The following is a 27,735-nucleotide window of genomic DNA, read 5'->3' as shown; positions in this document are numbered from 1 at the left end:
CTTGTACGCCTTTGTGGCAACTATGACGGTAAACCGCGTCTCTCGTTTGGATCGTTACCATGTTCCACTCATTGAGCAAAGCTTAATGGCGGTCGCACCTTTACAAAGGTAGACATGAGCCACAAATATCTCCAGATGGTTTTGGACCCTGGGTCCCGTCGATTTGTGACGATTAATATACACCGGGGCCTGTATGAGTAAATCCAATTGCCCTTTGGTGTCTCCTCGGCTTGTGCAACTTTCCAGCAGGTAAAGGACAATATTCTGTGGCAATTTCCCCATGTGGCAATCTACCTAGAAGATGTACTGATCATGGTGGTCCTCCGACAGGGAACATCTGCAGAACCTGGTCAAAGTTCTCCCACGTTTCGAGAAAGCCAGCGTTTGCTACGTGGAGAGAAATAAGTGTTCCACACGGCAGAGGTGACTTATTTAGGATATCGCGTGAACTGCAAAGACCTGCACCCCGTTGAGGACAAGGTAGGTGCCACTTCGCAGACCTCTGTTCCAGAAGCTGAGACACGTGAACCACTGCAGAAAATTCATCCCCAACCAATTCATCCCCAACCTGACAACCCCCTCCTCCATCGATTGTTGACAAGGGCCAGCCATGGGAATGGGCCCAGCCACAATGAGTGGCTTTCCTGAGTTAAAAAAGCAGCTCTCGTCATCCCAATTGTTGACCCATTTCAACCCAGTCAAGCCACTCATTGTCATGCGATGGGACCACCCTCGCCTACCACATGGATCACGGGTCGCAGCGCCCCATGTGTTCGCTATCAGGACACTCACCGATGCAGAATGGAACTATGCGCGGATCGAGAAGGAGAGTCTGACCGTCGTTTTCAGGGTAAAGAAATTTCACCAGTATGTTTATGGACATGCATTCACGGAAACCACAAGCCTTTGTTGGGTCTGTTTATGAAGGACCAGGCATCCGCACGAATCCAACGCGGAGCCCTGCTGTTGGCCACGTACGAGTACACACAGGAACGCCGTTCAGGGATGAAGATTTCTCTCGCCGATGAATTAAACCTCCTCCTGGTCCCACCAGGCCGCCGACACCTGCTTGCTCAGGAGAAATCATCGACTCTGCCAATAACAGCATCCCGCATTCGGATTTGGACCCAGATGGAACCACAGTTATCCCCTGTTTGGCACATTATCTGATAAGAGGCCCAACATCATGCTTTTCCAGGTGACCTGTGAGCCGATACAACCAAAATCCATAGCTGAGCGCCAAGGGCACCGTTATCCTTTGGGAACAGGACTCATGGTTCTGGAATGTGGCACAGCCCGCTCTTACAGGCACCTGGGAGTTTCCAAAATGAAGATGTTGGCCCGCAGTTACGTCTGGTGGCCGGAAACAGATGCCGACATTGAGAAGTTGGACCAGCATTGTGTGCCATCCCAGGAGCACCAGAGGTTGCCACTCCTCCACCCGTGGGAATGGCTGGGTCGATACTGGTCCCGCCTCCACATTGACTTTGTGAGACTGTCCCAGGGCTCCATGTTCCTCTTCAAAGTTTTTTTTTAAAATGTACTTTATTACAAACCTGTATCAAAACAGGTTAAAGCACATAAATACCCCGGGAAACAAACTTCCCAACAATCAACTATACAGTTCGCACAATGTTTCCTCCTTTGTCACCCCCCTCACACCCCCTGTGACAAACAACTCCTCAAACACGGTCACAAATATCCCGCACCTTATCTCAAACCCCTCGGTTGAGCCCTTTAACTCATACTTTATCTTTTCCAACCGCAGGAAGTCGTACTGGTCACCCAACCAAGTCAGTGGTGATGTCGACCGCCACTCCAGTAAAATTCTCCGCCGGGCAATCAGAGAGGCGAAGTTGATGCCCATCCAAGTGGATGGAGGTAGACCAGATACAAGCAACTACCGCAGCACGGTGGCACAGTGGGTAGCACTGCTGCCTCACAGCGGCAGAGACCCAGGTTCAATTCTGACTTTGAGCAACTGTGTGTGGAGTTTGCACGGTCTCCACGTGTCTGCGTGGGTTTCCTCCTGGTGCTCCAGTTTCCTCCCACAGTTCAAAGATGTGCAGGTTAGGTGAATTGGGTCTGCTAAATTGTCCCTAGGTGGAGTTGAGGGTAATTGGGCCTCGGTAGGGTGCTCTTTCAGAGTTAGTGCAGACTCGATGATAATATCCTCCTTCTGCACTGCAGCAATTCTATGATTCTATGAAAACTCTGGTCGAACGGTTGTGCCAGTCATTCAGCACTGGAGGTGCTAGTTTTGGATAATGGGGCAGCTCTTACCAGTTCTGAGTTTGGCTCATTAAATGGGATTCGTCATGTACGGACTGCTCCATAGTGCCTGGCCTCGAATGGATTGGCCGAGTGAGCGGTCCAAACATCCAAACAGGGATTAAGGATGCAGACCTCAGGCTGGTTGGAGACACTGTTGGCTCAGTTCCTTTTCTGCTATCAGACCGTGCCACACACCACAACAGGGGCCGCGTCATCTGAGTTGCTAATGCGATGCCACCTCCGCACTCAGCTGGGCCTCCTACTCCTGGACATTGGCGGGAAGGTCCACTGAGGCCAGGACACATTTGAAGTGGACTTGGGCCACCATACGCCCCTACAATGTATCTCCCTGGGCGACTCAGTGCATGTCCAGAATTGTGGCGGTGCCGCCTCATGCGACCCAGGTGTGGTATTGTCACATACCGGACCGGTCTCATACAAGGTGAAAGCACCAGGTCGAGAATTGAACAGGCATGAGGACCAGCTCCATAACCCCGGCCCTGATTTTCCAGACCCTGGTTCCGCATATCCCCTATCAACCAGTTCCCCGCCCCATCGATCGAGACCCATCCGACTCTGACACCGGCATTGAAATTCAGCCGCCAGCCAATTCCTGATGCTGCGCCGGCCAAACCGTCTCCACCCAGGTACTCAACACGGAAATGTTGATCCCCTGCCTGGCATATGCCTCGGGACCACGCACAGACGATGCCTAGGCACCATCCCTAGGCAAAGAGGACAGTGGGGTCCTCGTGCCAGTCATCTGAGGCAGATGTTACTCAGGTCTGGGGGGGACGGCTTGAGAAGTGTTCACAGAGGTCACAAGGTGTGGGCCATCCGATTACCCGTGACCACAGAATACGAAGTTCCCTGGTAACAGAGTGGAGCTTCCCCTTTAATGAGTGGAGCCCACAGATGATAAAAACAGCGACCGGAATGCATGTTGGAGTGGGATGCCCTTTGGGGGGTGGAGTAGTTATTGTTCGCATCAATAAACCTTTATTTTTGCATCCTACCCTTCGTTCCATGTCTTCACTCTGTGTGCATTCCACAATGACATTATTGTGGTGATATGATTTGCATACCTGTCTGCCATTGGGGCAGACCACCGGCTTACCATTGGCTCTGGTCGGTCATGTGCCTCTCGACCGATTGGTCGAGAGGCTGAGTTAACCACGCCTCCTTGCCGAGGTATAAATAGTCAAACGCCCGGCGGTCGTCCATTTTATTGTAGACAACCGCAGGGCTAGGTTCTAGTTTATTAAAGCCTAACTTTTGTAAAGCAACTCGTCTCTCGTGCAATTGATGGCACATCAATTATAAAAGCAAGTAGTAAGGTAAAAAGGGGTGAACTTGCAATTAGTTTCCATTTTGGCCACAGATGAAAACCTAACAGGAACTAGGATGAAAATCAGTGAACTCATTTCACGTAGGATTCTAACATCAGCTGAAATACCTCCTGATGCATTGTGTCCTTCTAAAGCAAAAATACTAACGGTCTGGAGAATTTTATGCAGCCTCAGTTTGAGCACTAATTCACTTTCAGTAATCTATTTCAGTTGAGTTAAGTTGACTGTCTCAGAAAACATGTACCGCAGTGGCATATTATTCATTCACCAAACAAATTAACACAAAGTAGGTATCATGTTTTTATTTTAATGATGAACTTGCTTAGTGATGTAACAACATCTTCACAACAGTTTCCATTTCAGTTTTCAAGGCATGGCGACATGTCTGACAAGACAGCTGTGAAAGTCGTGGAATGGTACAGCACAGAAGAACACCATTCGGCCCATCGTCCTTAAGTTAGCTCTTTGGTAGAGCTATCCAGTTGGCCCCACTCCCCTTCCTTTCTCCCACAACCTCAAATTTTCCCCTCGAATATTTAAACAACTCCCTTCTGAATATTGGTATGGAATCTGTAACCACCACCTTTTCTGAAAGGATTTTTCAGACCTTGACAGCTCGGTGTATTAAAAGAAAATCGAATTTCGCCTCTTGTTCTTTTGTTAATTACAGTAAGTAGGATAAAGGTTACAAAATAATGCATAAATAAAGCATTGAAAAGTGCTCTCCTGATTGAGCTGCTGGTTAGTAGCCTATGGATCATGAAAGCATTCACTATGCCAGGTTTAATTCCTGGGTAGTGCTGATTTTGTCTGTACCCCAGTGATGCCAATGTCCTTGACTCGGGACAAGGAATTCAAAATGGTGATTGGGAAATCATGCTTTATCATTATGAAGACTGGGACACAAATAATGGTTACTTTCTGACCGGTAAATGGTGCCTGATGCCTGTGGAACCACAGCATATCTTCAAAAGAGGGCAGGGGAAGAAAGTGGGCAAGAATTTGATTTTTAAAAATGTTTTTTGATTTGCCATTGTCGTACAGGAGGCGGCTAGCAGGCAGTGACTGAGGAGAAGCAAGCGATGGGAAGTCACTGCTGAGAGATAATTGATGGGAGGTAATTAATGGGAAGTGATTAAGAGGGTCACTACTGACATAAATTTATACAGGCCAATAAAATCCCATGGAACGACAAAGATTTCACTGACTGCAAAAATACTGAGTCTTCACCTCCCGTCATTTGTGGCCAAAGCTTGATGCTTGCACTGTGCGAAATGAAGTCACTGGCCTCGACTTCGTGACAGGGTCTACATCCAGATTGGATGTCACACTTGAGCATGACAGAGAGCATACATGTGATTTAGGCAGCAAGTCAGGTTGTGAGACTGAGTGCACCCGGATGGAAGAGTTTAACCTGGCACCCGAGACCGAGGGGTCATTGCTGGAATGGCTAAAGGGACGGTGCATCTGTACACTGCTCAGGATTGGCACTGAGTACCGACTGCTGATCGGCATTCCCATGTGATGCCATGAGCTCAGTGATGTGCCAGCTGAGCACTGGGAACTAAAGGATTTGAGTGGGTGAATGTCTGGGAACTTGACCTGACTGGGTAAGATAACGATTGAACTTCCTGGATTAATGGCCTTCATCGCACTCTTGAGCGTTTTCAACACCCTCTGGGTCTTTTGTTTCTCCTTCCTCTGGCGGGTTTCCTCCTTGTGGAGTTGCTCCCGTTGATCCCTGATCATCCGATTCCTGGTGTTGACGAGATTCCTGTTCAGCTCAGAATTGGGATAAAGGGAGAAAGGGTAAAAACGATAAGGAGGCAGAACATGAAACACAAGGCCAAAAACATGAATTATTAAATAATTTTAATTAAAACAACACTGATTAATCACATCTAACTGTTTGAAATACCACGAATTTCACAGGTCAGTAGAACAAAGAACAAAGAAAAGTACAGCACAGGAACAGGCCCTTCGGCCCTCCAAGCCTGTGCCAACCATGCTGCCCATCCAAACTAAAATCTTCTACACTTCCTGGGTCCGTATCCCTCTATTCCCATCCTATTCATGTATTTGTCAAGATGTCCCTTAAATGTCACTATCGCATTAAGTCACTATCATATTAAGAGTACATCTCTCTTTATTCCCATGACACTGGTAAATTCATCCAAGGCACATGGCCAACCAGAAAATGAAAATGAAATGAAAATCGCTTATTGTCACGAGTAGGCTTCAAATGAAGTTACTGTGAAAAGCCCCTAGTCGCCACATTCCGGCGCCTGTTCTGGGAGGCTGTTACGGGAAACAGGTAGACGGAGGGGTGGTGATACTGGGCTCATCTGGAAGCATCTTTATAAGGTGACAACATTTAAATTGTGACACAAAATTTCAACATCTTCCTTTGGACCTCACTTCCTCGTGCAGACTGCGTTTTCAGGCCTCGTGTTTCCTAAACGTCATTGATTTTGGCCCATTGACCAAAAGGCGAAGATGCAATGGGGTTAACTTTGATTGGATTCTTCCCCACAGCTACAAGACCCCTCAACGACTCCCCCTCAGACTGATCTGTTCCCTGTAAGAACACTACTCACAACGCCCTATGCTGCTCTTGCTCATGTATTTGCTTTGTTTGGCCCCTTGTTCCGCACTGTAACCAATCACTGTTTGTCAATGTGCCATTTGTCAATGTTCCCTATTGATTATTCTTGTGTCTACTATGTATGTACTGTGTACGTTCCCTTGGCCGCAGAAAAATACTTTTCACTGTACTTTGGTACATGTGACAATAAATCAAATCAATCAATCAATCAATCAATCAATTTGATTTGATTCCTGTGGGCGTTCTCATTGTTTTTCTGCTTCAAACCACCCTGTCTGCTCCTACCAGCCATTATCCAACATGTCCACACGTGTAGTGCACTGCCTTCCTCTATTTGTCAATCAGAAAGCAAACAGATTCTTCATTATCCAATTGGATGAGTCTTGGCTGTAAGTCAAACAACCATTTTCCCACATCTCACATACTTTTAAAACTAATAGCCAAAGAATTGAAAGATTAAAACATTTTAAAAAATAATGTCCCTCTTATTTTACTCCGGACTTGTTCATAGCCGTTGTCCTGGAGATTGGTCTTTCGTTTCAGTACATTCCAAGAGAGTCAGCAACTCTTAATTATGTAGGAACTCCAGACTCTGCCTTTGGTTCTGACATTTCTTGTGCCAATACCCTGAAGCAAAGGCCCTTGAAGTCCCCTTCAAAATCTAATTGTAACTCTCCACAATGCCGGATCTCTGCATATTGAAGTCCACCTAGGTTCTAGCACTTCTGGTGCCTTGTTGAAATTATGTTGGGGGTACACCATAAAGGTCACTTCTGGAGCAATTGTCCACAATTCTGAATAATTAAAGGGGAAATGTATTCTATTGAATTAACCCATATTCCTAACCTAAACATTTAAAGGGGGAGTACATACTATTCAATTGTCAGCAATTCCAAGCTATTTTAAAGAGAATTCCAGCTGTTCAGACTGATGTTAAAAGACCCAAAGGCACCACTTGAAGCAGACCAGGAAGTGTCCTGACCTGCATATTTCCCTCAGGCACCACGAGGAAGCAATGATCTGTCAGTCATCTACTCCTCTTTGTGAATGGTTGCTGGTGAATATTGTCTGATTGTGTTACCTTTGTAATAACAGCTAGCGCCTCCAAGATGATTTCTTTGTGCAAATGTCTCTAAAACATTTCAACATGGGTAGGGCGAAGGTGTGGGGGCTTAAGTAGGGTTCCGAATGAGGCCGAATGGCCTCCTTCTGCACTGTAAATTCTATGATAACATGATCAAGGCACATAAGTGGTAATATTTTAAGTCAGTACCAATTTAGTATGTATATACAGTGCCTTCATCTAGATCCCAAACCGGAACCCTGTCCCAGGGAAAGAGTAATTATTAGTTTGTCCATGGGCTATTTATTCCCCCATTAAGATTGCTTTTCTTTGTTTCTAAAAGGTTTGGGGATTTATGCAAGTTTATACAGCTTAATTTTTTTAAAAACCCATTTGAGGAAGACACTTTGTGTTATTGTTTTTGGGATGGTTAGATTGAATGCAGCCTTTGCACTGGCTTGTATTTTCCTGTGTTCCCACACTCTGAACGTGTGATATTAGGCTCAAATTCTGTAGAATACACATCCCCTTGAAAAGAAAATTTGAAATGAATAACTTACTTTAATATTTCTTTTTTAATAGTAAATAGAACAAAAAGTTGCCATGGAAAAGGTAACATAACATACAGTGTTCTGTAGTTAACCTCATCTTCTCTCTCCATTTTTTGCTCTCTAGTTGGCCTTTACCCTCTGGTACATGTCACCTGATTTATCAAAATCTACGGTTCCTGAGGCAGAGTGAAGCTATTTTGAAAAGAGATAAAAAGCAGTTTAGTGTGTAGCAGGCGGCTGAGGTACTGGAGGATCAGGTATAATCTGTGTAGCGATCATGAGTAAAGGGTGGTATGTGTTTCATATGCTTACCCTTAAAACTGAAGGCTACCTGCCCTTGTTTTATTGACATTTTCAGCCTGTATTCACTGGAGTTTGAGAATGAGGAGAGATCTCACAGAAACCTATAAAATTCTAATAGGACTAGACAGGGCAGATTCAGGAAGTATGTTCCCGAGGTTGGGTGAATCCAGAACCAGGGGTCACAATCAGAGGATGCCGGGTAGACCATTTAGGACTGAGATGAGGAGAACGTTCTTCACCCAGAGAGTGGTGAGTCTGTGGAATTCGCGACCACAGAAAGCATTGGAGGCCAAAACATTGTGGGCGCGATTCTCCCAAACCGGGAGAAATCGTAAGGCTGGCGTCAAACCCGGGCGGGTTTGACGCCAGCCCCCCCCTTCCCGACCGGGAACCGATTCTGGTCCCCGGTCAGGGCTAGCAGCCCGACGCCGTAAGCTCCGGCATCACGGGCTTAACGAATTTCGTTAAGCCCGCTTGCCCGAGTTAGCGCCGGCTGACGCGTCATATGACGTCAGCCGTGCATGCGCGGATTGGAAGACTCCAACCCGCGCATACGCGGATGACGTCATCGCGTATTTGCGCGAAACCCGCGCATGCGCGGGCCGGGATGCCCCTCAGCCGCCCCGCGAATGGATACTGCGGGGCGGCGGAAGGACAAATAGTGCGCGGGCATCGGGCCCGCTGCCCGCGATCGGTGCCCACCGATCGCGGGCCCATGGCACCCTTGGCACGGCCGTGGTACTGCCGTGCCAATCGGTGCCATGGTTATAAAAAGCGAGAGTTTACGGCCGTTTTTACGAACGGCCAGACCAGGTGTGTTTGCCGTTCGTAAAAACAGCCGTAAAGGCCTGGGAACTCGGCCCATCCATCAGCTGTGAATCGCTGCCGGCCGTAAAAAAACGGCGGCAGCGATTCGTGTCGGGAGTTGGGCGTGGGGGGGGGGGGGGGAGAATAGCGGGAGGGCGTCGGAACAGCGTAGCCGTAAAATTTTACGAGCCACGCTATTCTCCGCACCGTCGGGAGTGCGGAGAATCTTGCCCTGTATGCTTTCAAGAAGGAGTTAGCTATATCTCTTGGGGATAAAGGGATATGGGAGGAAAGTAGGAACAGGTTATGGAGCTGGATAGAATCCATAGTTAGTAACTTGAGGAAGCCAGCGGTAACAGAATAGAGGTTTATTCAACTATATGCAATATTCTGCTCAAGGCAGCAACTCGCTCCCAGTACAATCCTTTCTGGGAGACCTAACCACACCAGGCTCTGCTTTGGCCGGCTTTATGTTCATTTGCTTCAGCTGTGTGGCCTTCACCCCTCGTACTCCACGAGTTTCCTTGAGGTACTCCTGGGAGCTATAATAACCAACCCCCCCACCCCCAAGTCCAGTGGTCCTTTGTCATCCACCAACAGTGAGGGCCTCTGCGCTGCTTTTCCAGCGGCTGTGCTTCCACATGCGGCAGCTCTGGGTCGGGCGGAGCGTATCGGTTTGCTGACCGCCATTTCCTTGCCTACCTCTGCAGAGTTATTGCCGGGGCCTTGGTCCCGAACACGACGCCTTCTGCAGGTATGGACGGCTACTTCCGTGTCCATCCAGTGAAAATACTTTTCACTGAACCTGATACACGTGACAATAAATAAATCCAATCCAATCCAATCCATCCCTGATCTGGAATTATCCTCCCCCTGCTGGGCCCAGTGCTGTGACCCAGATGGATAGGACCCCAGGCTGAGGGGCAGTTCCTGGCTTGGAGGAGACGTCAATACTGCTAGTTGGGTGTCACGAAGTGAGGGCTCTCGCTCCTTAAGCTGGACCAAGAGCTTTCGCTGCATTCTCCCCTGAACTTGGACTTTGTAAAAGACCAGACGTATTTCCTCCAGCATGACGCCTGGGAGCCAAAGTGCCCATCACTAAAATTGTAGACTCCATCCCCAGAGTGAAAATGCTGCCCTGGCGTCCTCACGTATCGCTGCCTCTTCTGCATCTCTTGCTGCATCTCCACATTCCTGCTGAGGCTCAGAAACATGAGACTCAACTAGGTTCCTCAGTTATCGGACCATCAAAGGTTTCGCTGGGGCGATTCCCGTCATCACATGTGGCATCGTACGATAATTAAAAAGGAACCATGCCAGCCGCGTGTCCATGGACGCGTGGATTGCTTTTTGAAGATCTGGACCGTCCTTTCCGTTAGGCCGTTGGAGGAGGTATGATACGGGTTGGATGTGGTCAAGGCCATCCTGGACACCTCAGTACTCCTCCAGCCAATTCGAGTGTGTATCCACAATGATGAGGAACATGGACCCCATGAACGGTCCTGCGAAACCTGCATGTAAATGCAACCCCGGGCATCCTGGCCATTCCCAGGGATGAAGGGAGGTGCCAGTGCGAGCGGCATGGTGGCACAGTGGTTAGCACTGCTGCCTCACAATGCCAGGGTCCTGAGTTCAATTCCAGCCTTGGGTGACTGTTTGTGTGGAGGTTGCATGTTCTCCCCGTGACTGCGTGGGTTTTCCCTGGTTGCTCCGGTTTCCTCCCACAGTCCAAAGATGAGCAGATTAGGTGGATTGACCATGCTAAATTGTCCCTTAGTATCCAAAAGATTAGGTGGGGTTGCTGGGTTCAGAGGATAGGTTGCTGCATGGGCCTGGATATGGTGCTCTTTCAGAGGGTTGGTGCAAACCCAATGGGCTGAATGGCCTCCTTCTGCAGTGCCTAGAAACACACGGCTATTCAACGCGGCTCACGTTGAATAAGGGGCCTGAATGGGGAATGCGCGGCAGAGGTCACATGTAGCCCCGTTTTGTAAAGTGCAGCAACATTTTAAAATGGTGTCGCGATGTCCGCGGCCCCCGAAGGAATCCCCGATCTCGCACCCCCCCCTCACCCCAGCCCGAATGCGCTATGGGAGGGTCTTTGCTTCCCAACACTCATGCAGGGTACCCCCAGCCCAATTGCATACGTGCAAAAATGGCAGTTTGGCAGTGCCAACCTGGCACCCAGCTGGCACTGCCAGGGTACCCAGGTGGCACCAGCAGTGCCAGGACACCAAACCACCCAAAGAACATGCAACTGGGATTCCCTGGGAGAAACCCCCGCCAAGTGCCTGGCCCCCGTTTGTGGGGACCAGTTTTTTTTTTTCAAAAAATATACTTTATTTATAAAATCTATAATAAACATTACAGAACATTTCAAATTGTCTTGACTGTACATTTCCATCAAAGTTACACATTCACTTGACTTTCTTCCATTCAGTTGGGATGACATTACACCCATATTTTTACATATAATTTACAGTGCAGAAGGAGGCCATTCAGCCCATCGAGTCTGCACCAGCTCTTGGAAAGAGCACCCTACCCCCTACCCAAGGTCAACACCTCCACCCTATCCCCATAACTCAGTAACCCCACCCAACACTAAGGTCAATTTATCATGGCCAATCCACCTAACCCGCACATCTTTGGACTGTGGGAGGAAACCGGAGCCCCCCTCTTTACGTTACAATTCTTTCTTAAATATTTATATTGTCATGTTTCTTTTCTACATTGGAGTATTGAAGACCCAGACCGAGGGGTTTTACACTGTTACCCACCCCTTGGTGTACATTTGCTGGTAAGACCTTACACTGTGGTCTTTCCCCATTGCGCCTTGGCGGCAGCTGCCCCAAGCTTGAGTGCGTCCCTCAGCACGTAGTCCTGGACCTTGGAATGTGCCAGTCTGCAACACTTGGTCGAGGACAATTCTTTGCACTGGAAGATCAGCAAGTTTTGGGCAGACCAAAGAGCGTCTTTCACCGAGTTGATGACCTTCCAGCAGCAGTTGATGTTTGTCTCGGTGTGTGTCCCTGGAAACAGTCTGTAGAGCACAGAGTCCTGTGTCACAGAGCTGCTCGGGATGAACCTTGACAAATACCACCGCATCTCTCTCCAGACCTTCTTTGCAAAGGCACGTATGTGGGGACCAGTGCTGAACGGCGCTCACCCGAGGTTTCCGAAGTGAAGGGTATGAATCCCAAAGCCTCAGGTACCTGGTGAATCTTCACATTTGAGTGAGGCTAGCTGTCTCACTCATATGCAGATTTGGCAAAAAATGATCCCGTCCATTGTGGGTAGGATTTACATCATAATGTCTCGCGAGATCGTGTTGGATCTTGCAAGCGCTGCAAGCCAGGTAAATCCCGGGAGCAGATTCTCCCGGCATTTATCGGCCATGCTGCGCCGCGGAAGCTGCTTTTCCGGAGCAGCGTGGCCACTGGATCGCCATCACATTGGTGGCAACAGTTCAAGGAGAAGACCCAACCACCTGAAGGGTAACTCGGGATGAACAACAAATGTTGGCCTTTCCGGCAATGCCCATATCCCCAGAATGATTTTCTTTTTAGAACGAGTAGTTCCATCCCCCTCCAGATTCAATACTCTGACCAAGATTGACAAGTTGGTTGATCCGTGTGGCAGGAATATAAGCTCGAGGCCACAATTACACCAGCCATGATCCTAGCACTCCAAAGGGCCGAATGGCCTCTCCCGCTCTTATTTCTTATGATCTGTCAGTGGGATTTGAACTCATATCATGAGATCATTAGTGCAAATAGCTGGAGTACTAGTCCAGTGACGTAACCATGTTATCATACTCTGCTCATGCTGAAATTCCTTACCGGTAGTCAATTGTTCCAGTGTTGTCCTGGTCAAGTTTGCTGAGTAGTTCCTCAACCTGAACGAGATCCAGTGGGATGTTGAATTGCTGATGGAATAACATTGATAACAGAGGAATGGGAAACACTGAAACAGACATACTTCTATGGAAAAGGTTACACAGAAACGAGGACCGGAATTCTCCATTCGGGAGTCTCATAATAATAATAATCTTAATTATTGTCACAAGTTGGCTTACATTAACACTGCAATGAAGTTACTGTGAAAAGCCCCTAGTCGCCACATTCCGGCACCTGTCCGGCTACACAGAGGGATAATTCAGAATGTCCAATTCACCTAACAAGCACGTCTTTCGGGACTTGTGGGGAGAAACCGGAGCACCCGGAGGAAACCCACACAGACACTGGGAGAATATGCAGACACTGCACAGACAGTGACACAAGCCGGGAATTGAACCTGGTACCCTGGAGCTGTGAAGGAACAGAGCAAACCACTGTGCTGTGTGCCCGCTATTGGAGAATCGCGCGTGTTCGCGCTTCTGCTGGGAGCAGTGCCTAGGTGCCATCTCATTCCTTAACCATGCAAATTTGTGCATGGTGGAGAGCTCACCAGATTCCACTGGAATTCCAGTACCCCCCCCCCCCCTCGCACAACACACATCCTGACCCTTGAGAAAGTCTCTGACACTAGTAATAGCTGCTCTTTTAAAGGTTTTGTCTGAGGGAGCAGATGTTAGGAAAAGACAAGTGTTTGTGCATTGATTCTTCACTGAGCTTCTGGGACTGCCCTTCAGCTGTCAGGCAGAGCAGTTCAGGCTGAGGAGGCCACATTAAAACTAAAATATACTCAGGCCGGGAGTATGCTGCTGAGCAGAGGGTGCCAAGGATGATCTTCATCAGGTTGCCTAGGACTGGAAGGATAGATCAGACAGAGAACCCCCACCCCCAGGGGGATGGGTTCCCAGGGTCAATCCCTCATCCAAAGTCCGAGCCCACCCAACCCTTGGGACCCTTGGGGGGGGGGGGACGTCCTTCCTCTACAGCCTGGCAGCCGCAGAGGGGTAACCTATCAGTCTCCTGACCCCTCTCTGGCTCCACTACAGCAGGGTTGCGCTTGGCCAACCTTTCACCAAAGCCTGCTTTGGGGGTCGAAGCATCACGGTGTGGGGAGAGAATCGGGAGTTTCCAGCCCGTTAATTATATGCCTGTGCATGCTAATCATGAATTTGCATATTCGGGCACGGGATGGTCAGCCCATTACGGACGGTGGTGGGGGAAGGGAGGACGGCAATGGGTCTGCCGCTTGGAATCCAACCCGTTTTTCAGGGGATGCTCCATTCTCTCGCCGATTGAGATTCCCAACTGCAGCATCAAGGGACTGGGAATCTCGTTTGGGGTTTTTCATGTGGAAAGCCCATGTTGGTATTTACCCTCCATGAGCAGATAGTTGTAGTCTGCACCCCTGACGCAGTCCATCTTTTGCTGAAACCTTTATGCATGATATTGTTGCCTACAGACTTGTGTTATGGGCCAGGGTTTAGAGAACCCCAAAGTGTATCATGGAGTTCACCTGACCCACAACTTTTACTAGATTGTGGTATGGGGCGCACACGGTCCACTCTACAGGGGTGATACAGCAGAAGTGGAAAAATATTTTTTAAAGCAAAACAATGTTTATTCTATGAACACAAGTTAACCTTTTTAAAACGTACAGTGAACATCTTAGCAACCATTAATTCAAATACAACCCCAAAGAATACAACAAGTAATCCTTAAGCTGTCCTTTTAAGATCCATCAGACTTAAAAAAAGAACTTTTAACAGAAGCACATCAGGGTCAAGTCACTACTGAGAGCAGTTATTAGTTTCAAGTCACCAAAGCAGCGATTTACAGTTTTTTAGATTACAGAGAGAGACTCTAATACCCCTTCTGGCTTTGACTGCAACTATCCAGCTCTGAAAACGAAACTAAAACACACCCTGCAGCAAACAACCTAAAACAAAAGTAAAAAGCAGACAGAAAGCCCAGCTCCACCCACACTCTGACACCACTGCAGTAATAAACACCCATTTCTTAAAGGTACTCTCACATAACACTTGACTCTCCAATGCTCTCCTTTGCTGGCCTCCTACTTTGCACCTGCTTAAAATTTATTTCTTTCAAAATACTGCAGCCCTCAGATAACGGAGCAATTCATGTTGAAATGCAGCAAGACCTGGACAATATCCAGGCTTGGGCTGACAAGCAGCAAGTTACGTTCACACCACACCACACCTGCAAGAGAAAATTTAACCATCGCCCCTTGACATTCAATGGGCATTACCATTGCTGAATCCCCCACAATCAACATCCTGGGGGTTACCATTGATCAGAAACTGAACTGGACTTGTCACATTAATACTGTGGCCACCAGGACAGGTCAAAGGCACGGAATTCTAAGGACAGTAACTCCCATCCTGACCCCCCAAAGCCTGTACACCATCTACAAGGCACAAGTCAGGAGTGTAATAGAATACTTTCCACTTTCCTGGATGTGTGCAGCTCCAACAACACTCGATAAGCTCAACACCATCCAGGACAAAGCAGCCCGCTTGATTGCTACCCCTCCCACAAACATTCAAACCCCTCCACCACCGACGAACAGCAGCAGTCGTGTGTACCATCTACAAAATGCACTGCAGTAACTCACCAAAGTTTCTTAGACAGCATCTTTCAGACCCACAATCACTACCATCTAGAAAGACCAGAGCAGCAGATACCTGGGAACCCCACCACCTGGAAGTTCCCCTCCAAATAACTCACCACCCTGACTTGGAAATATATCGTCATTCCTTCACTGTTATTGGATCAAAATCCTGGAACTCCCTCCCTAACAGCATAGTGGATGTACCTACACCTCCTGGACTGCAGCTGTTCAAGAAGGCAGCTCACCACCACCTTCTGAAGGGCATTTAGGAATGGGCAATAAATGCTGGGTTCACCAGCCACGCCTGATCCTGACAATTCACACCTCTTTAACCTGGGGTTACCCCATCTTTGGATCTGTAAAGATTTAATTACCTGCAAATGCTCGCATTCTAAGCATTGTCTGGCATCTTTGAATTTGTCTGTATATATATGTTTCTGGAACATACCTCTCCATTCACCTGAGGAAGGAGCAGTGCTCCGAAAGCTAGAGTTTGAAACAAACCTGTTGGACTTTAACCTGGTGTTGTAAGACCTCTTACTGTGCTCACCCCAGTCCAACGCCGGCATCTCCACATCATAGCAAGATACACAGCAGCAACTCGCCAAAGCTTTCAAACATTTCCTGCCAGACCTTGACCACCTAGAAACATGAGGACAGCAGGTGGATGCAAATACGACCACCTGCAATTTCCTCTCCAAGCCACACGCACCATTCAGACTTGGAAATATACCATCACCACATGGAGTGGGCGGTCAAGAAGACAGGAACAACCAGCTTCTCATGGGCAATTAGGGTTGGACAATAAATGCAAGCAGTAACCATATTATGTGAATGATTGTAGATTGAAAAGAGGAGTAAGCCATTGGGTCTGCTCCACAATTCCGTTATGTCACGACTGATCTATATCGGAACTCCATTTACCCATTTTGGCTCTGTTTTGAGTGTACCTACACCACATGGACTGCAGCAGTTCAAGAAGGCAGGTCACCACCACCTTCTCAAGGGAAATTAGGAATGGGCAATAAATGCCGGCCTAGCCAGCAACACCCGCATCCCATGAATGAATTTTTAAAATCTCTTAATACTTTGGCGGGATTGAACAGCCGCATTGCGCCTGAAAAGCAACACACCACAGTGCCAAGTGGCCAACAGATGCTGGGAAGTCCCACTCCCGGGATCTACCCAGTTCCCAAAGCCTTGCGAGACGTTGCAATGTGAATCCCACCCATTGTCAGCTAGTCTCACTCTAATATGCAGTTTCCCGAGGCACCCGAGGCAATGGGATCTATCCCCTTCGCTTCAGAGACCTCGGGCAAGCGCCGTTCCGTACTGGTCTCCACAAATGGGATCCAGACGATCAACACTCATGGGGGGCCCGCAGGTGCATGCACTTTGGGCAGGGTGGTACCCTGGCGCTGCTGGTGCCACCCTGGCACTGCCCACCCGACACCCTGGCACTGCCTACTGGGTGCCAGCCTGGCACTGCCTACTGGGCACCAGGTTGGCACTGCCGAGGTGACCAGGTGGCACTGCCAGGGTACCAGGTTGGCACTGCCAAGGTGACCAGGTGGCACTGCCAGGTACTAGGTGGCACTGCCAGGGTATCAGGTGGCACTGCCAGGGTAGCAGGTGGCACTGCCAGGGTACCAGGTTGGCACTGCCAGGCTACCAGGTGGCACTGCCAGGGTACCAGGTTGGCACTGCCAGGGTACCAGGTTGGCACTGCCAGGGCGCAAGGTGACACTGCCAGGGTACCAGGTTTGCACTGCCAGGGTACAAGGTTGGCATTGCCAGGGTACTAGGTTGGCACTGCCAAGATGACCAGGTGGCACTGCCAGGGTACCAGGTGGCACTGCCAGGGCACCAGGTGGCACTGCCAGGGTACCAGGTTGGCACTGCCAGGGTACCAGGTGGCACTGCCAGGGTGCAAGATGGCACTGCCAGGGTACCAGGTTGGCACTGCCAGGGTGCAAGATGGCACTGCCAGGGTACCCAGTTGGCACTGCCAGGGTACCAGGTTGGCACTGCCAGGGTACCAGGTTTGCACTGCCAGGGTACCAGGTTGGCACTGCCAGGATGCAAGGTGGCACTGCCAGGGTACCAGGTTGGCACTGCCAGGGTACCAGGATGGCACTGCCAGGGTACCAGGTTGGCACTGCCAAGGTGACCAGGTGGCACTGCTAGGGTACCAGGTTGGCACTGCCAAGGTGACCAGGTGGCACTGCTAGGGTACCAGGTTGGCACTGCCAAGGTGCCATGCTGGCATTTTTATGGACGGCGTTGATCGGGCCGGGAGGTGCCCTGCACGGGTGTTGGGGGGCCTGTGGAGCCCCTGATAGTGAGTTGGGGGGGGGGGTCAGGGGCTCCAGAGATTGGGCCGCTATTTAAAAATGGCGTTCCGATCTCTCGCTGCACTGAGGGGTTCCGGTGAGCGGAGTTCCTCAGTGTAGAAAATGGGGTTATGGACGGCCTCGCTTTCCCCACTGAGGCCCCCTATCGAACCCGGGTGACGTTTCATAACGTTATATTTCTCGGCACTTCGAGCGTCGGGAAACACACAGCTAAGCGTGCTCGCCATGGGACTTTGTTCCCATTTAGTTAAATTACGTCTAAAGTTTAGAATTTTTCAATTGACGCCCAACTATCCTCCACAGATTTTCAGGGCGAGAGTTCCAGATTCTCTCTAACTTTTATTCTGAAGAAGTGTTTCCTGACATCACCTCTGAACTGCCTAGCTCTAATTTTAACGTTGCTGCTTTCAGTTGTATTTATAATTTGTGCCTGTCAGCACCGTAGTACGTAGCTCAAGATTGAAATTACCAAATTACTGCGGATGCTGGAATCTGAAACGAAAGGGAAAATGCTGGAAAATCTCAGCAAGTCTGCCAGCATCTGTAGGGAGAGAAAAGAGCTAATGTTTCGAGTTCGATGACTCTTTGTCAAAGCTTTGTCAAAGAGTCATCGGACTTGAAACATTAGCTCTTTTCTCTCCCTACAGATGCTGCCAGACTTGCTGAGATTTTCCAGCATTTTCCCTTTCGATTGAAATGACCAAACCTAGGATTCTATAAGGCTGGCTTTCCAAATCTTAATGTGGAATGCAATTTTTGTTCTTGATAGGATGTGTACATTTTCAGAAGTACATTTATGTCAGAACCTTCCCAAACCTGTAACGCTTTCCTGAAGTCGGGGACAGGTACACTCATATTTCCAACCTTGTCCATGTTTCGGAAGAAATCAGAGAGTCGCAGTTTTCGCTTGTCGAGGTAATCCTGTTTAAAACAATTGCACAGCCATCAATGACAATGTAAAACTATTTATTCAGTACATATTTCTTTCTCAGTCCTCCTTTCTTGAAGGATTTAGCATACTGGCTGTGCTGAAAAAATACATTTTGTCGAAGCTTTTCGTCTTGCACTGATCAGACCAATCACAAGAATACCAATGTCAGGGGAAACAGCAACTTTATACTGCACGAGTATAAAAGAATGCTGATTGGTTAACAAGTGGATGCTGATTGGTGGAGGCATTGCTCCCACTTCTTTTTTTCAGCAATAATGAATTTCCATACTACCAAATGACTAGTTGTTCAAGTCGAGGGTTAATAATGTTGGGTAGTGGAACACTAGTTTCCACTGTCAGCATCAAGCACTGCTCAGTCAGATGTAGCACAGTCAGTTGCACAGGAAAGATCCCTTGCTCTGATCCATTCACAGCTCAGCCAGGTGCAGTTTTGCAATGTTAGACTCGTTGAGATAACAGCAGATAGCACTCTTAGAACCCAACAAAATTTCAATTCCCTCATTGCCAGCGGCTCTCCAAGGTGGGATCCCTCCAAGTGAGGATGGAAGTCCCGCCCATTGCCGGTCAATGATCATTAGAGTGTAAAATGGCAGTGGGCCTGTCAGAGTCGGTGGGGATGTGCACCCGCTGACTATTTTTTTTTGTTATTTACAGCACAGAAGGAGGCCATTCAGCCCATCGAGTCCGCACCAGCTCCCAGAAGGGCTGCCTAGCTGGTCCCATTCCCCAGCCCTACTCCGTAGCTCTCTAAATTAATCACTTTCAAATATATATCCAGCTCTCTTTTGAAACCTTCCATGGAATCCACCTCCACCACTCCCCCAGGCAGCGCATTCCAAACCCCCACGGAAGGTGGGGTCAAGTCCCCATCATTTTAAAGATTCAGGCCCATATTTAGTTGTTGACACTCTGGAGACACACCTTGCGACATTCACTATTGCAAAAGGTGCAACATAAATGCAAATTTTTGTTAAAGATTATGAAACCGAAGGAGAAAGAACTATTTACAATGTCAGTGGATGTCAAAGATCCAATGACACTTTGTTTTTAAAAAAAATACAGAGAATTCCTCTACCAACACGGTAGCACAAGTGGATAGCACTGTGGCTTCACAGCACCAGGGTCCCAGGTTCAATTCCCCGCTGGGTCACTGACTCTGCGGAGTCTGCACATTCTCCCCATGTCTGCGTGGGTTTCCTCCGGGTGCTCCGGTTTACTCCCACAGTCCAAAGACATGCAGGTTAGGTGGATTGGCCATGATAAATTGCCCTTGGTGATAAAAAGGTTAGGGTTATGGGGATAGGGTGGAAGTGAGAGCTTAAGTGGGTCGGTGCAGATTCGATGGGCCGAATAGCCTCCTTCTGCACTGTATGTTCTATATTCAACACCACCAAACAGATTTGTTACTCACTGCAGTTTATTGGTCACAAATTGTCTGCCATGTTTGTCTACAAACCAACAGTGAGCACACTTCAAAAGTAACTTTATTGGTTGTAAAGCACTTTGGCACATCCTGAGGATGGGAAAGTTGGAATATTCAGGCACATGCAAGTTTTTGTTTAGCTGAATAGGACTACCTTCATAGTACTTTGGTAAGGATCTACATTGATAGGCTCTTCTTACCTGTATCACTTTCATTGGGTCAGTTCGACCTGGTCGGCTCCCAATAATGGATCCTCCAATTCCTTTAGTTTCAATCTGAAACTGTGGATGATCATGAGTGACAGTCTTCAATAACTCCATGAAGGTGTCATTCACTAGCACATTCTGCAAACAACGAAACAGGCAGTCGAATGATTCTGTAGCTCACTGGACACAAACAGCTCTAAAAGCCCTATGCTATGTTTTTTTCTCCTTGAATATGTTGACTCTCTTCATACCTCAGATGACTTAAGCTAGGTATGCTAAAAGGTCATCGATCAGGAACGTTGTATCTCTTTCTCTTTCTGTCTCTTTCTGCACAGACACTGTCTGAACTGTACGAGCATTTCCAGCTCTGCCTTATTATCTATTTGCAGGATAACCAATTGGGTTGTCCTTTTCTGTACCATCTGAAATGTCTGGGTATCTTTGGTCGTGAGCAGAATTGTACTTGAAACTCCAGATGTAGCTGCACCAGTATTGGATGTAGACTATTAATTTTCTTAATCCTGTGATTGATGCTCAACCCCTCTCACTATACACTCCATGGTCTAATTCAGGGGTGGGCAAACTTTTCCGTGCAAGGGCCACATTCAGAAATTCACAATTCACAAAGGGCCGCATAGTATATTAAGTAAAATAATTACTTCACCCGGTATTGATTCTGGGCGCCTCATATAGAACATAGAACAGTACAGCACAGAACAGGGCCTTCGGCCCTCGACGTTGTGCCGAGCAATGATCACCCTACTCAAGTCAACGTATCCACCCTATACCAGTAAGTAACCCAACAGCCCCCCCCCCCATTAACCTTAAAAAAAAATAAAAAAATAAAAATAAAAATTTAAAAAATAAAATTTTTTTTTTTTTTTTAATGACTTGGTGGGCCGCAGAAATTCCTTTGGCGGGCCGCATGCGGCCCGCGGGCCGTAGTTTGCCCACCCCTGGTCTAATTGATTGTTCCTCCTTTCTGTTACAAACTGCACCAATGCCAATCGCTCTCCTTTTTGTTTCCTGTACTGCTACTTATTTCCTGCTAACTTGCACTGAACATCAATCAGGCTCCCCTGTAGCTCGTGCACCCTTCCACTGCCTGATGTTCCTGTATTTGTTGTGCCCAGGCAATTCACATTGATGGACAGTAATGTGAAAAAAGCTATCACCTCAGTATGTGAGCTGTATTTCACGCTCATTTTGCTAATATCCAATCAATACTGTCCCAAATCATGTAAGCAAAGGGTGGTGCTTACTTTGAGTCTGATCGTTTCCAAGTTTGATTTATCGTTCTTCCGGAAGATCTCTAAAAGACGCAAAGCACCATCCACTGTGATAGGATTATTGGACAACTGAAGTGGGAACATAGGGTTAATCAGATAGTGGCCACATGACCACTGGCCGCTCAGTCAATTGCATACTTATATTCACATGAAAGCAAACAAGGTGGATGTCATAAATGGTAATGTCCTTTCTGGAGCTTGTATTTTCATTTACCAGTGACCATCTTATATTTATGGCCCTTAGGTTTGGACTCCCCACAGGTATAAACATCTCCATGTCTGCCTGATCAAATCCCTTAACAATTTAAAAACCCTCCGTCAGATCACCTGTTATTTTTTTCGAGGAGAGCGCTCCAGATTGTTCAGTTATCCCACGCCCTCTCAGATCTGGTGTCACTTTGATTGTTTTTCCCCCATTTTCTCCAGGGATATTCAATGTTCCAACTAACGCCCTCTCTTAACCTCGTAAATCTGAAGATGGATTCAGCGGTAGGAAGGAACTCACACCAGCACGATTCAACATTAACATTCAGGTGAGTTGCCGATTAATTTTTAGTTGCTGTTTCTGAGTTAGTGGAAATTCTTGGAGATTGATACTGTTACTTAAAGTTTACCAGGAACAGTGTAGCATGTGTGGTCTAGGTTTACACATCAAGGGTTCTGCTTGGATCATCTGTTCCAGTCATGCTCATGGCCTGCAGCATGACAAGGAGAATGAGCAGAGGCAGAGAAGCTTGAGGAAAGAGAGAAGGGGGATAATGGAGACGATTGAACTCTTTTTGTGGATGGTTTTGCTGCGAGTTTCTCCCCCTCGCGCTCTGTTGGCGAGTTCCCCACCACCATCTAACCACAGTTAGTCAATTTTTCGGGCCCTGGGGATTTTCTCCCTGGTTAAGCCACACTTAGTATTATTTTCATCACTGGGGTACTGAACTCGCTGGCTAGACCGGCTCCTCAGAGATCGGTCACCAATTTGAATGGGTCCCCCATACCTCCCACCCACGGGCAATGTCACCCCCACACACATGGGGATTTCCCCACACACCCCCAGATGAGGACACCCTGCTATGGGCTTGCTGAGAATTCCCCCTTTTCAGGCCTTCCCACACCCCCTTTCAGCCCCACCCCCCTTCCAGGAACCCCACCCCTCACTCCCCAACATTCAGCTGTTGCAGCTGTATAGAACCTTAGTTAGGCCACACTTGGAGTATAGAGTTCAATTCTGGTCGCCACACTACCAGAAGGATGTGGAGGCTTTAGAGAGGGCGCAGAAGAGGTTTACCAGGATGTTGCCTGGTATGGAGGGCATTAGCTATGAGGAGAGGTTGAATAAACTCGGTTTGTTCTCACTGGAACGAAGTTGGTTGAGGGGCGACCTGATAGAGGTCTACAAAATTATGAGGGGCATAGACAGAGTGGATAGTCAGAGACTTTTTCCCAGGGTAGAGGGGTCAATTACTAGGGGGCATAGGTTTAAGGTGCTAGGGGTAAGGTTTAGAGAGATGTACGAGGTACGTTTTCTCCAGAAGGTAGTGGGTGCCTGGAACTTGCTGCCGGAGGAGGTGGTGGAAGCAGGGACGATAGTGACGTTTAAGGGGCATCTTGACAAATACATGAATAGGATGGGAATAGAGGGATACGGACCCCAGAGGTGTAGAAGATTTTAGTTCCGACGGGCAGTATGGTCGGCATGGGCTTGGAGGGCCGAAGGGCCTGTTCCTGTGCTGTACTTTTCTTTGTTCTTTGTTTTTCCGTAGGCTCCGATATACCCGTGCTCTATCCACCCCCCACCCTTCATACCCACCCTCCTGTCACGGGCATGGCCACTTCAGGCTCTGACCTGCAGCTGTGTCACCCGGGCACCCTGGCACTGTCACCCTGGCAGTGCTCCTGCCAGCTTGGCCGTATCACCCGGGTACCTCAGCAGTGGCAGCTTTGTGGTGCCAAGGTGCTAGCCTGGCAGTGCCAAGGTGCCCATGTTCCAGGAAGAGGGTCAGGGAGCCACCCTGCCCTGTCCCTGACCACCCAGGGTCCTGCGATGGCCTGTGAGACCCCTCCCAGGTGCCGTTCCACCTGGTCCACCTTTGTGTGGACCAGCACTGAATGGTGCACGGCCCAATAGATCCCGGATCAGCATGCCTAAGTGGGTGTTGAATCTACTTAGACGTGTGAGGCTTGGTTCTTCCCGCCCCCCCACCATTGTGGGTGAGAACCTGACCGTGGTGCCTCGCGAGATCTGGTTAGATGTTGCGAGGCGTACCAGCTGTCGGGAAGCCCGGGGATGCCTCTCCCGGCCGTTTTGAGCACCAGTTCGGGCGCAACACAGCTGGTAGATAACACCCAGACTCTCAGAAGTAGGCCATATCCTCTTGGATCTTCATGCAGCAATTCCAAAACCTCACCCTAAACTAACAATGGGTGGAATTTTCTCCCAAAACGGCAAAGCGTCATTTCTGGTGCAAAAATTGGTGCGATTTGTGGATCTAGTCGCAATCTTCCCGCACTTGCTTCAATAAATGAACCCGTACATGAATCATGCTGATTTGGAATCCCCACATGTCTGTCCCACCGTAACCCTCAGCTGGCACAGTTAACAAGGGAGATCTGCATTTAATCGTGCCCTCTGCACTCAATCTCAGTCAAGCCAGGAAAATGGCAGCGTGGAGAGTTGTTCCACGCTTCCTGGAGGCAGATTTGACCAGGTTTATGGTCGCAGTGGAGGAAAGGTGGAGCAACTTGTACCACCGAGTGGTTAGAAGACCCAGAAGCAGCGAGGCTAATCCAGTCTGGGATGTGGTGGTTACGGCGGTCAGTGCCAGCAGTCTGACACGGAGGACTCGTGTCCAATACCGCAAAAGGTGAATGACCTCATTCAAGCTGCAAGGGTGAATGACCACCTGTCTCCATCTGGCATCAGTCCCGTCTGTCACAATTGGAATGTCAGCATTAATCCACTCCCTGGCACCTATAGGCCTCCTAACACCCGACTCCCCACTCTTCAAATCCCCCTGGCACTCCTGCCTTGGAATGATGCCCACATATGGCACCTGCTGTACCCCCTGACCCGCCAGCTGTCTGGCTTACAATCTCCTCTTTGTGTCTCTACAGGAGAAGATAGCCCATAATGAAAGGGCGCGGAGAAGACGGGCAGGGGAATGCCCGAGTTCCATCTCCTGACCCCAATGAAGAGAGAGTCATGGAGATTGCAAAGGCAGTGCATGAGAGAGCCGTGAGTGACAGCAAGGTTAGCCTGCCCCACAGAAGTGAGGATCCACTGAACCCTCATCCATTTGGCCTGTTTCAAGTGAGCTACACGCTGCCGTGACCCTTTCTCCACCTTTTCACTGGACCCATGTTTCTTGTCTTACAGGATCAACACCAGGCTGGGCCACCTGGAGTCACGGCACCTCCTGCAACCCCCGGCAGCAACTCGGTGGAAAGCTCTGAGGAAAGCATGATCAGCCATCACAGAGGGGGCAGCATGGTAGATAGCACAATTGTTTCACAGCTCCAGGGTCCCAGGTTCGATTCTCGGCTTGGGTCACTGACTGTGTGGAGTCTGCACATCCTCCCCGTGTGTGCGTGGGTTTCCTCCGGGTGCTCCGGTTTCCTCCCACGGTCCAAAGATGTGCGGGTTAGGTGGATTGGCCATGATAAATTGTCCTTAGTGTCCAAAATTGCCCTCAGAGTTGGGTGGGGTTACTGGGTTATGGGGATAGGGTGGAGGTGTGCGGTTGGGTAGGGTGCTCTTTCCGGGAGCCGGTGCAGACTCGATGGGCCGAATGCCCTCCTTCTGCACTCCTATTCTATTCTAATCCTGGAAAAACTCAACAGATCAGGTAGCATCTGTGGGGTGGGAAAATAGAGTTAACTTTGAAATCCGTTTGACTCTTCACAAAGAGAGGGATAATGTGTTGGATATTAAATTGCTGCTGGGAGAGATTGCAACAAAGATGTAGCGAACTTAAAAACAAGAGACAGATGGCCTGGGGTGGGAGGCGGGGGGGGGGGGGGGGGGGGGGTTGCATTGAGACAAAAAATGTGCGCAGCATTACAAAATAGAGTTTTAGAGGAGAAAGGTCACATTCTAAAGTTATCGAATCCTGAGTGCTGTAAAGTGCCGAATCGGAAGACGAGATGCTGCTCTTCCAGCTTGTGTTAGGCTTCACTGGAGCATTGCTTTAGGCCAAGGACAGCCATATGGACATGGGAGCAAGGTGCTGAGATAAAACGGCAAGCGATAGGAAGGTTGGGGTAATGCTTGCGGACTGAGCAAAGGGGTTCACACAAACTAGTCACCCAGGCTGCATTTAGTCTCCCCAATGTAGAGGAGACCGCATTGGGAGCAGCGAATACAGTAGACCAAATTGAAGGATGTGCAAGTGAAACGCTGAAAGGAGTGTCTGAGGCCTTGAATGGTGAGGAGGTAAAGATGCAGGTGTTGCACCTTCTCTGATTGCAAGGGAAAGGGATGAGGAGTTAGGCGTGATGGACGAGTGGATCAAAGTGTCACAGAGGGAGCGATCCCTGCGCAATGCTTTTTAAAAAATAAATTTAGAGTACCAAATTATTTTTTCCGATTAAGGGGCAATTTAGAGTGGCCTACCCAGCACATCTTTGGTTTGTGGGGGTGAACCCCACGCAAACACGGGGAGAATGTGCAAACTCCACATGGACAGTGACCCAGGGCCGTGATTCGAACCCGGGTCCTCAGCGCCGTAGGCTGCAATGCTAACCACTGTGCCACCGTGCTGCCCCCTGCGCAATGCTGACGGGAGATGTGAGGGGAAGATGTGTTTTGTGGTGGCATCGCGCTGGTGTTGGCGGAAATGGCCGAGGATGCAGAATGCAGAGGCTGGTGGGATGGAAAGTGAAGACAAGGGGGACCCTATCATTGTTCTGGGAGGGAGGGCAAGTGGTGAGGACAATCTTGCGGGAAATGGGTCAAATCTGGGTGAGCGCCTTGTCAATCATAGAGGGGGAGAATCTTGCTTTAAGAAAAAGGCATACATAGCAGAAGTGCCATTTTCATCAGAATAGATGTGACGGAGGTTGTGAAACAGGGAGAATGGGATAGAGTCCATACAGGAAGCAAGGTGTGAGGAGCTGTAGAAGAGGTAGGTGTGGAAGTCAGTGGGCTTGTAATGAATATTGGAGGTCAGCCTATCACCATAAATGGAGACCTAGAGGTCAAGGAAGGGAAGGGAAGTGTCAAAGATTGACCATGTGAAAGTGAGAGAGGCGTGGAAATTGGAAGCAACCGATAATTTTTTCCAGGTCCAGACGAGAGCATGAAACAGCACCAATACAGTAATTGATGTAATGCAAAAAGAGTTGTGAGAGCAGGCCTAAGTAGGACTGGGACAAGGAGTGTTCAAATAATCCACAAAAAGACAGGCATAACTGGGGCCCATGCAGGTCATGGCCACAATTTTTATTTGCAAGGAGTGAGACAAATTAAAGGAGAAATTATCGAGTAACAAAACAAGTTCAGCCCGGTGGAGGAGAGTGGTGGTGGACGGGGATTGTTCAGGCCTCTGCTCAATGAAGAAGCGGAGGGCCCTCAGACCCTCCAGGTGGGGGGTGGAAATGTAGAGGGATTCAACATCCATAGTGAAGAGGAGGTGGTTAGGGCCAGGGAACTGGAAACTGTTGACATGAGGAATCATGAATGTCGGTGGGACGAGACTGGACAAGGGGAGAGAGGATGGAGTCAGGAGAGGAAGAAATGAGTTCCACGGGGCTGGAACAGCCTGATACGATGGGTCTGCCATGGCAGTCCTGTTTTTGGATTTTGGGAAGGAGGTAGAAGCGGGATTCAAGTGAATCTCTCCAAGGTCAGTGTATCTTTCCTGAGGTATAGTGCTGAAAACAGAACTCAGTATTTCAGTGGGATCTGACCAAGTCAGCCTATACAACGATAGCATTATCTTCAACTGTCTCCGTGAGATTGATGACTTAATGCTAAATTATCTGCGGTGAACTCATCGCCAGCAACTGCAGTGTGAGTTGTCCAAACTCAATTAATGGCAGATCC

At 48.7% G+C, this 27,735-nt stretch overlaps 1 protein-coding gene across 2 annotated transcripts in view; it reads right to left on the bottom strand.

Moving 5' to 3' along the window:
- Nucleotides 1-4,762: 4,762 nt before the first annotated feature.
- Nucleotides 4,763-27,735, bottom strand: part of LOC119950606 (leucine-rich repeat-containing protein 74A) — a 74,771-nt gene continuing 51,798 nt past the window's right edge. Inside the window, exons 10-14 of one of the 2 annotated variants that reach the window (XM_038773195.1) lie at nt 21,672-21,767; nt 20,404-20,547; nt 18,645-18,749; nt 12,792-12,877; nt 4,763-5,397 (exon numbers count right to left, since the gene is read on the bottom strand). In XM_038773195.1, coding sequence (XP_038629123.1) covers nt 4,860-5,397; nt 12,792-12,877; nt 18,645-18,749; nt 20,404-20,547; nt 21,672-21,767 — 969 coding nt within the window. In that variant the 3' untranslated portion in view covers nt 4,763-4,859. Of the gene's footprint in view, nt 5,398-7,889; nt 8,035-12,791; nt 12,878-18,644; nt 18,750-20,403; nt 20,548-21,671; nt 21,768-27,735 lie in introns of those variants that run through there. The other variant, XM_038773203.1, reaches the window with a different exon arrangement.

This window comes from Scyliorhinus canicula, chromosome 2, assembly GCF_902713615.1.
Source record: "Scyliorhinus canicula chromosome 2, sScyCan1.1, whole genome shotgun sequence".
Classification (NCBI taxonomy): Eukaryota; Metazoa; Chordata; class Chondrichthyes; order Carcharhiniformes; family Scyliorhinidae; genus Scyliorhinus; species Scyliorhinus canicula.
Note: the sequence above shows the minus strand (reverse complement) of the source record. Positions and strands in the feature narration are given on the sequence as shown.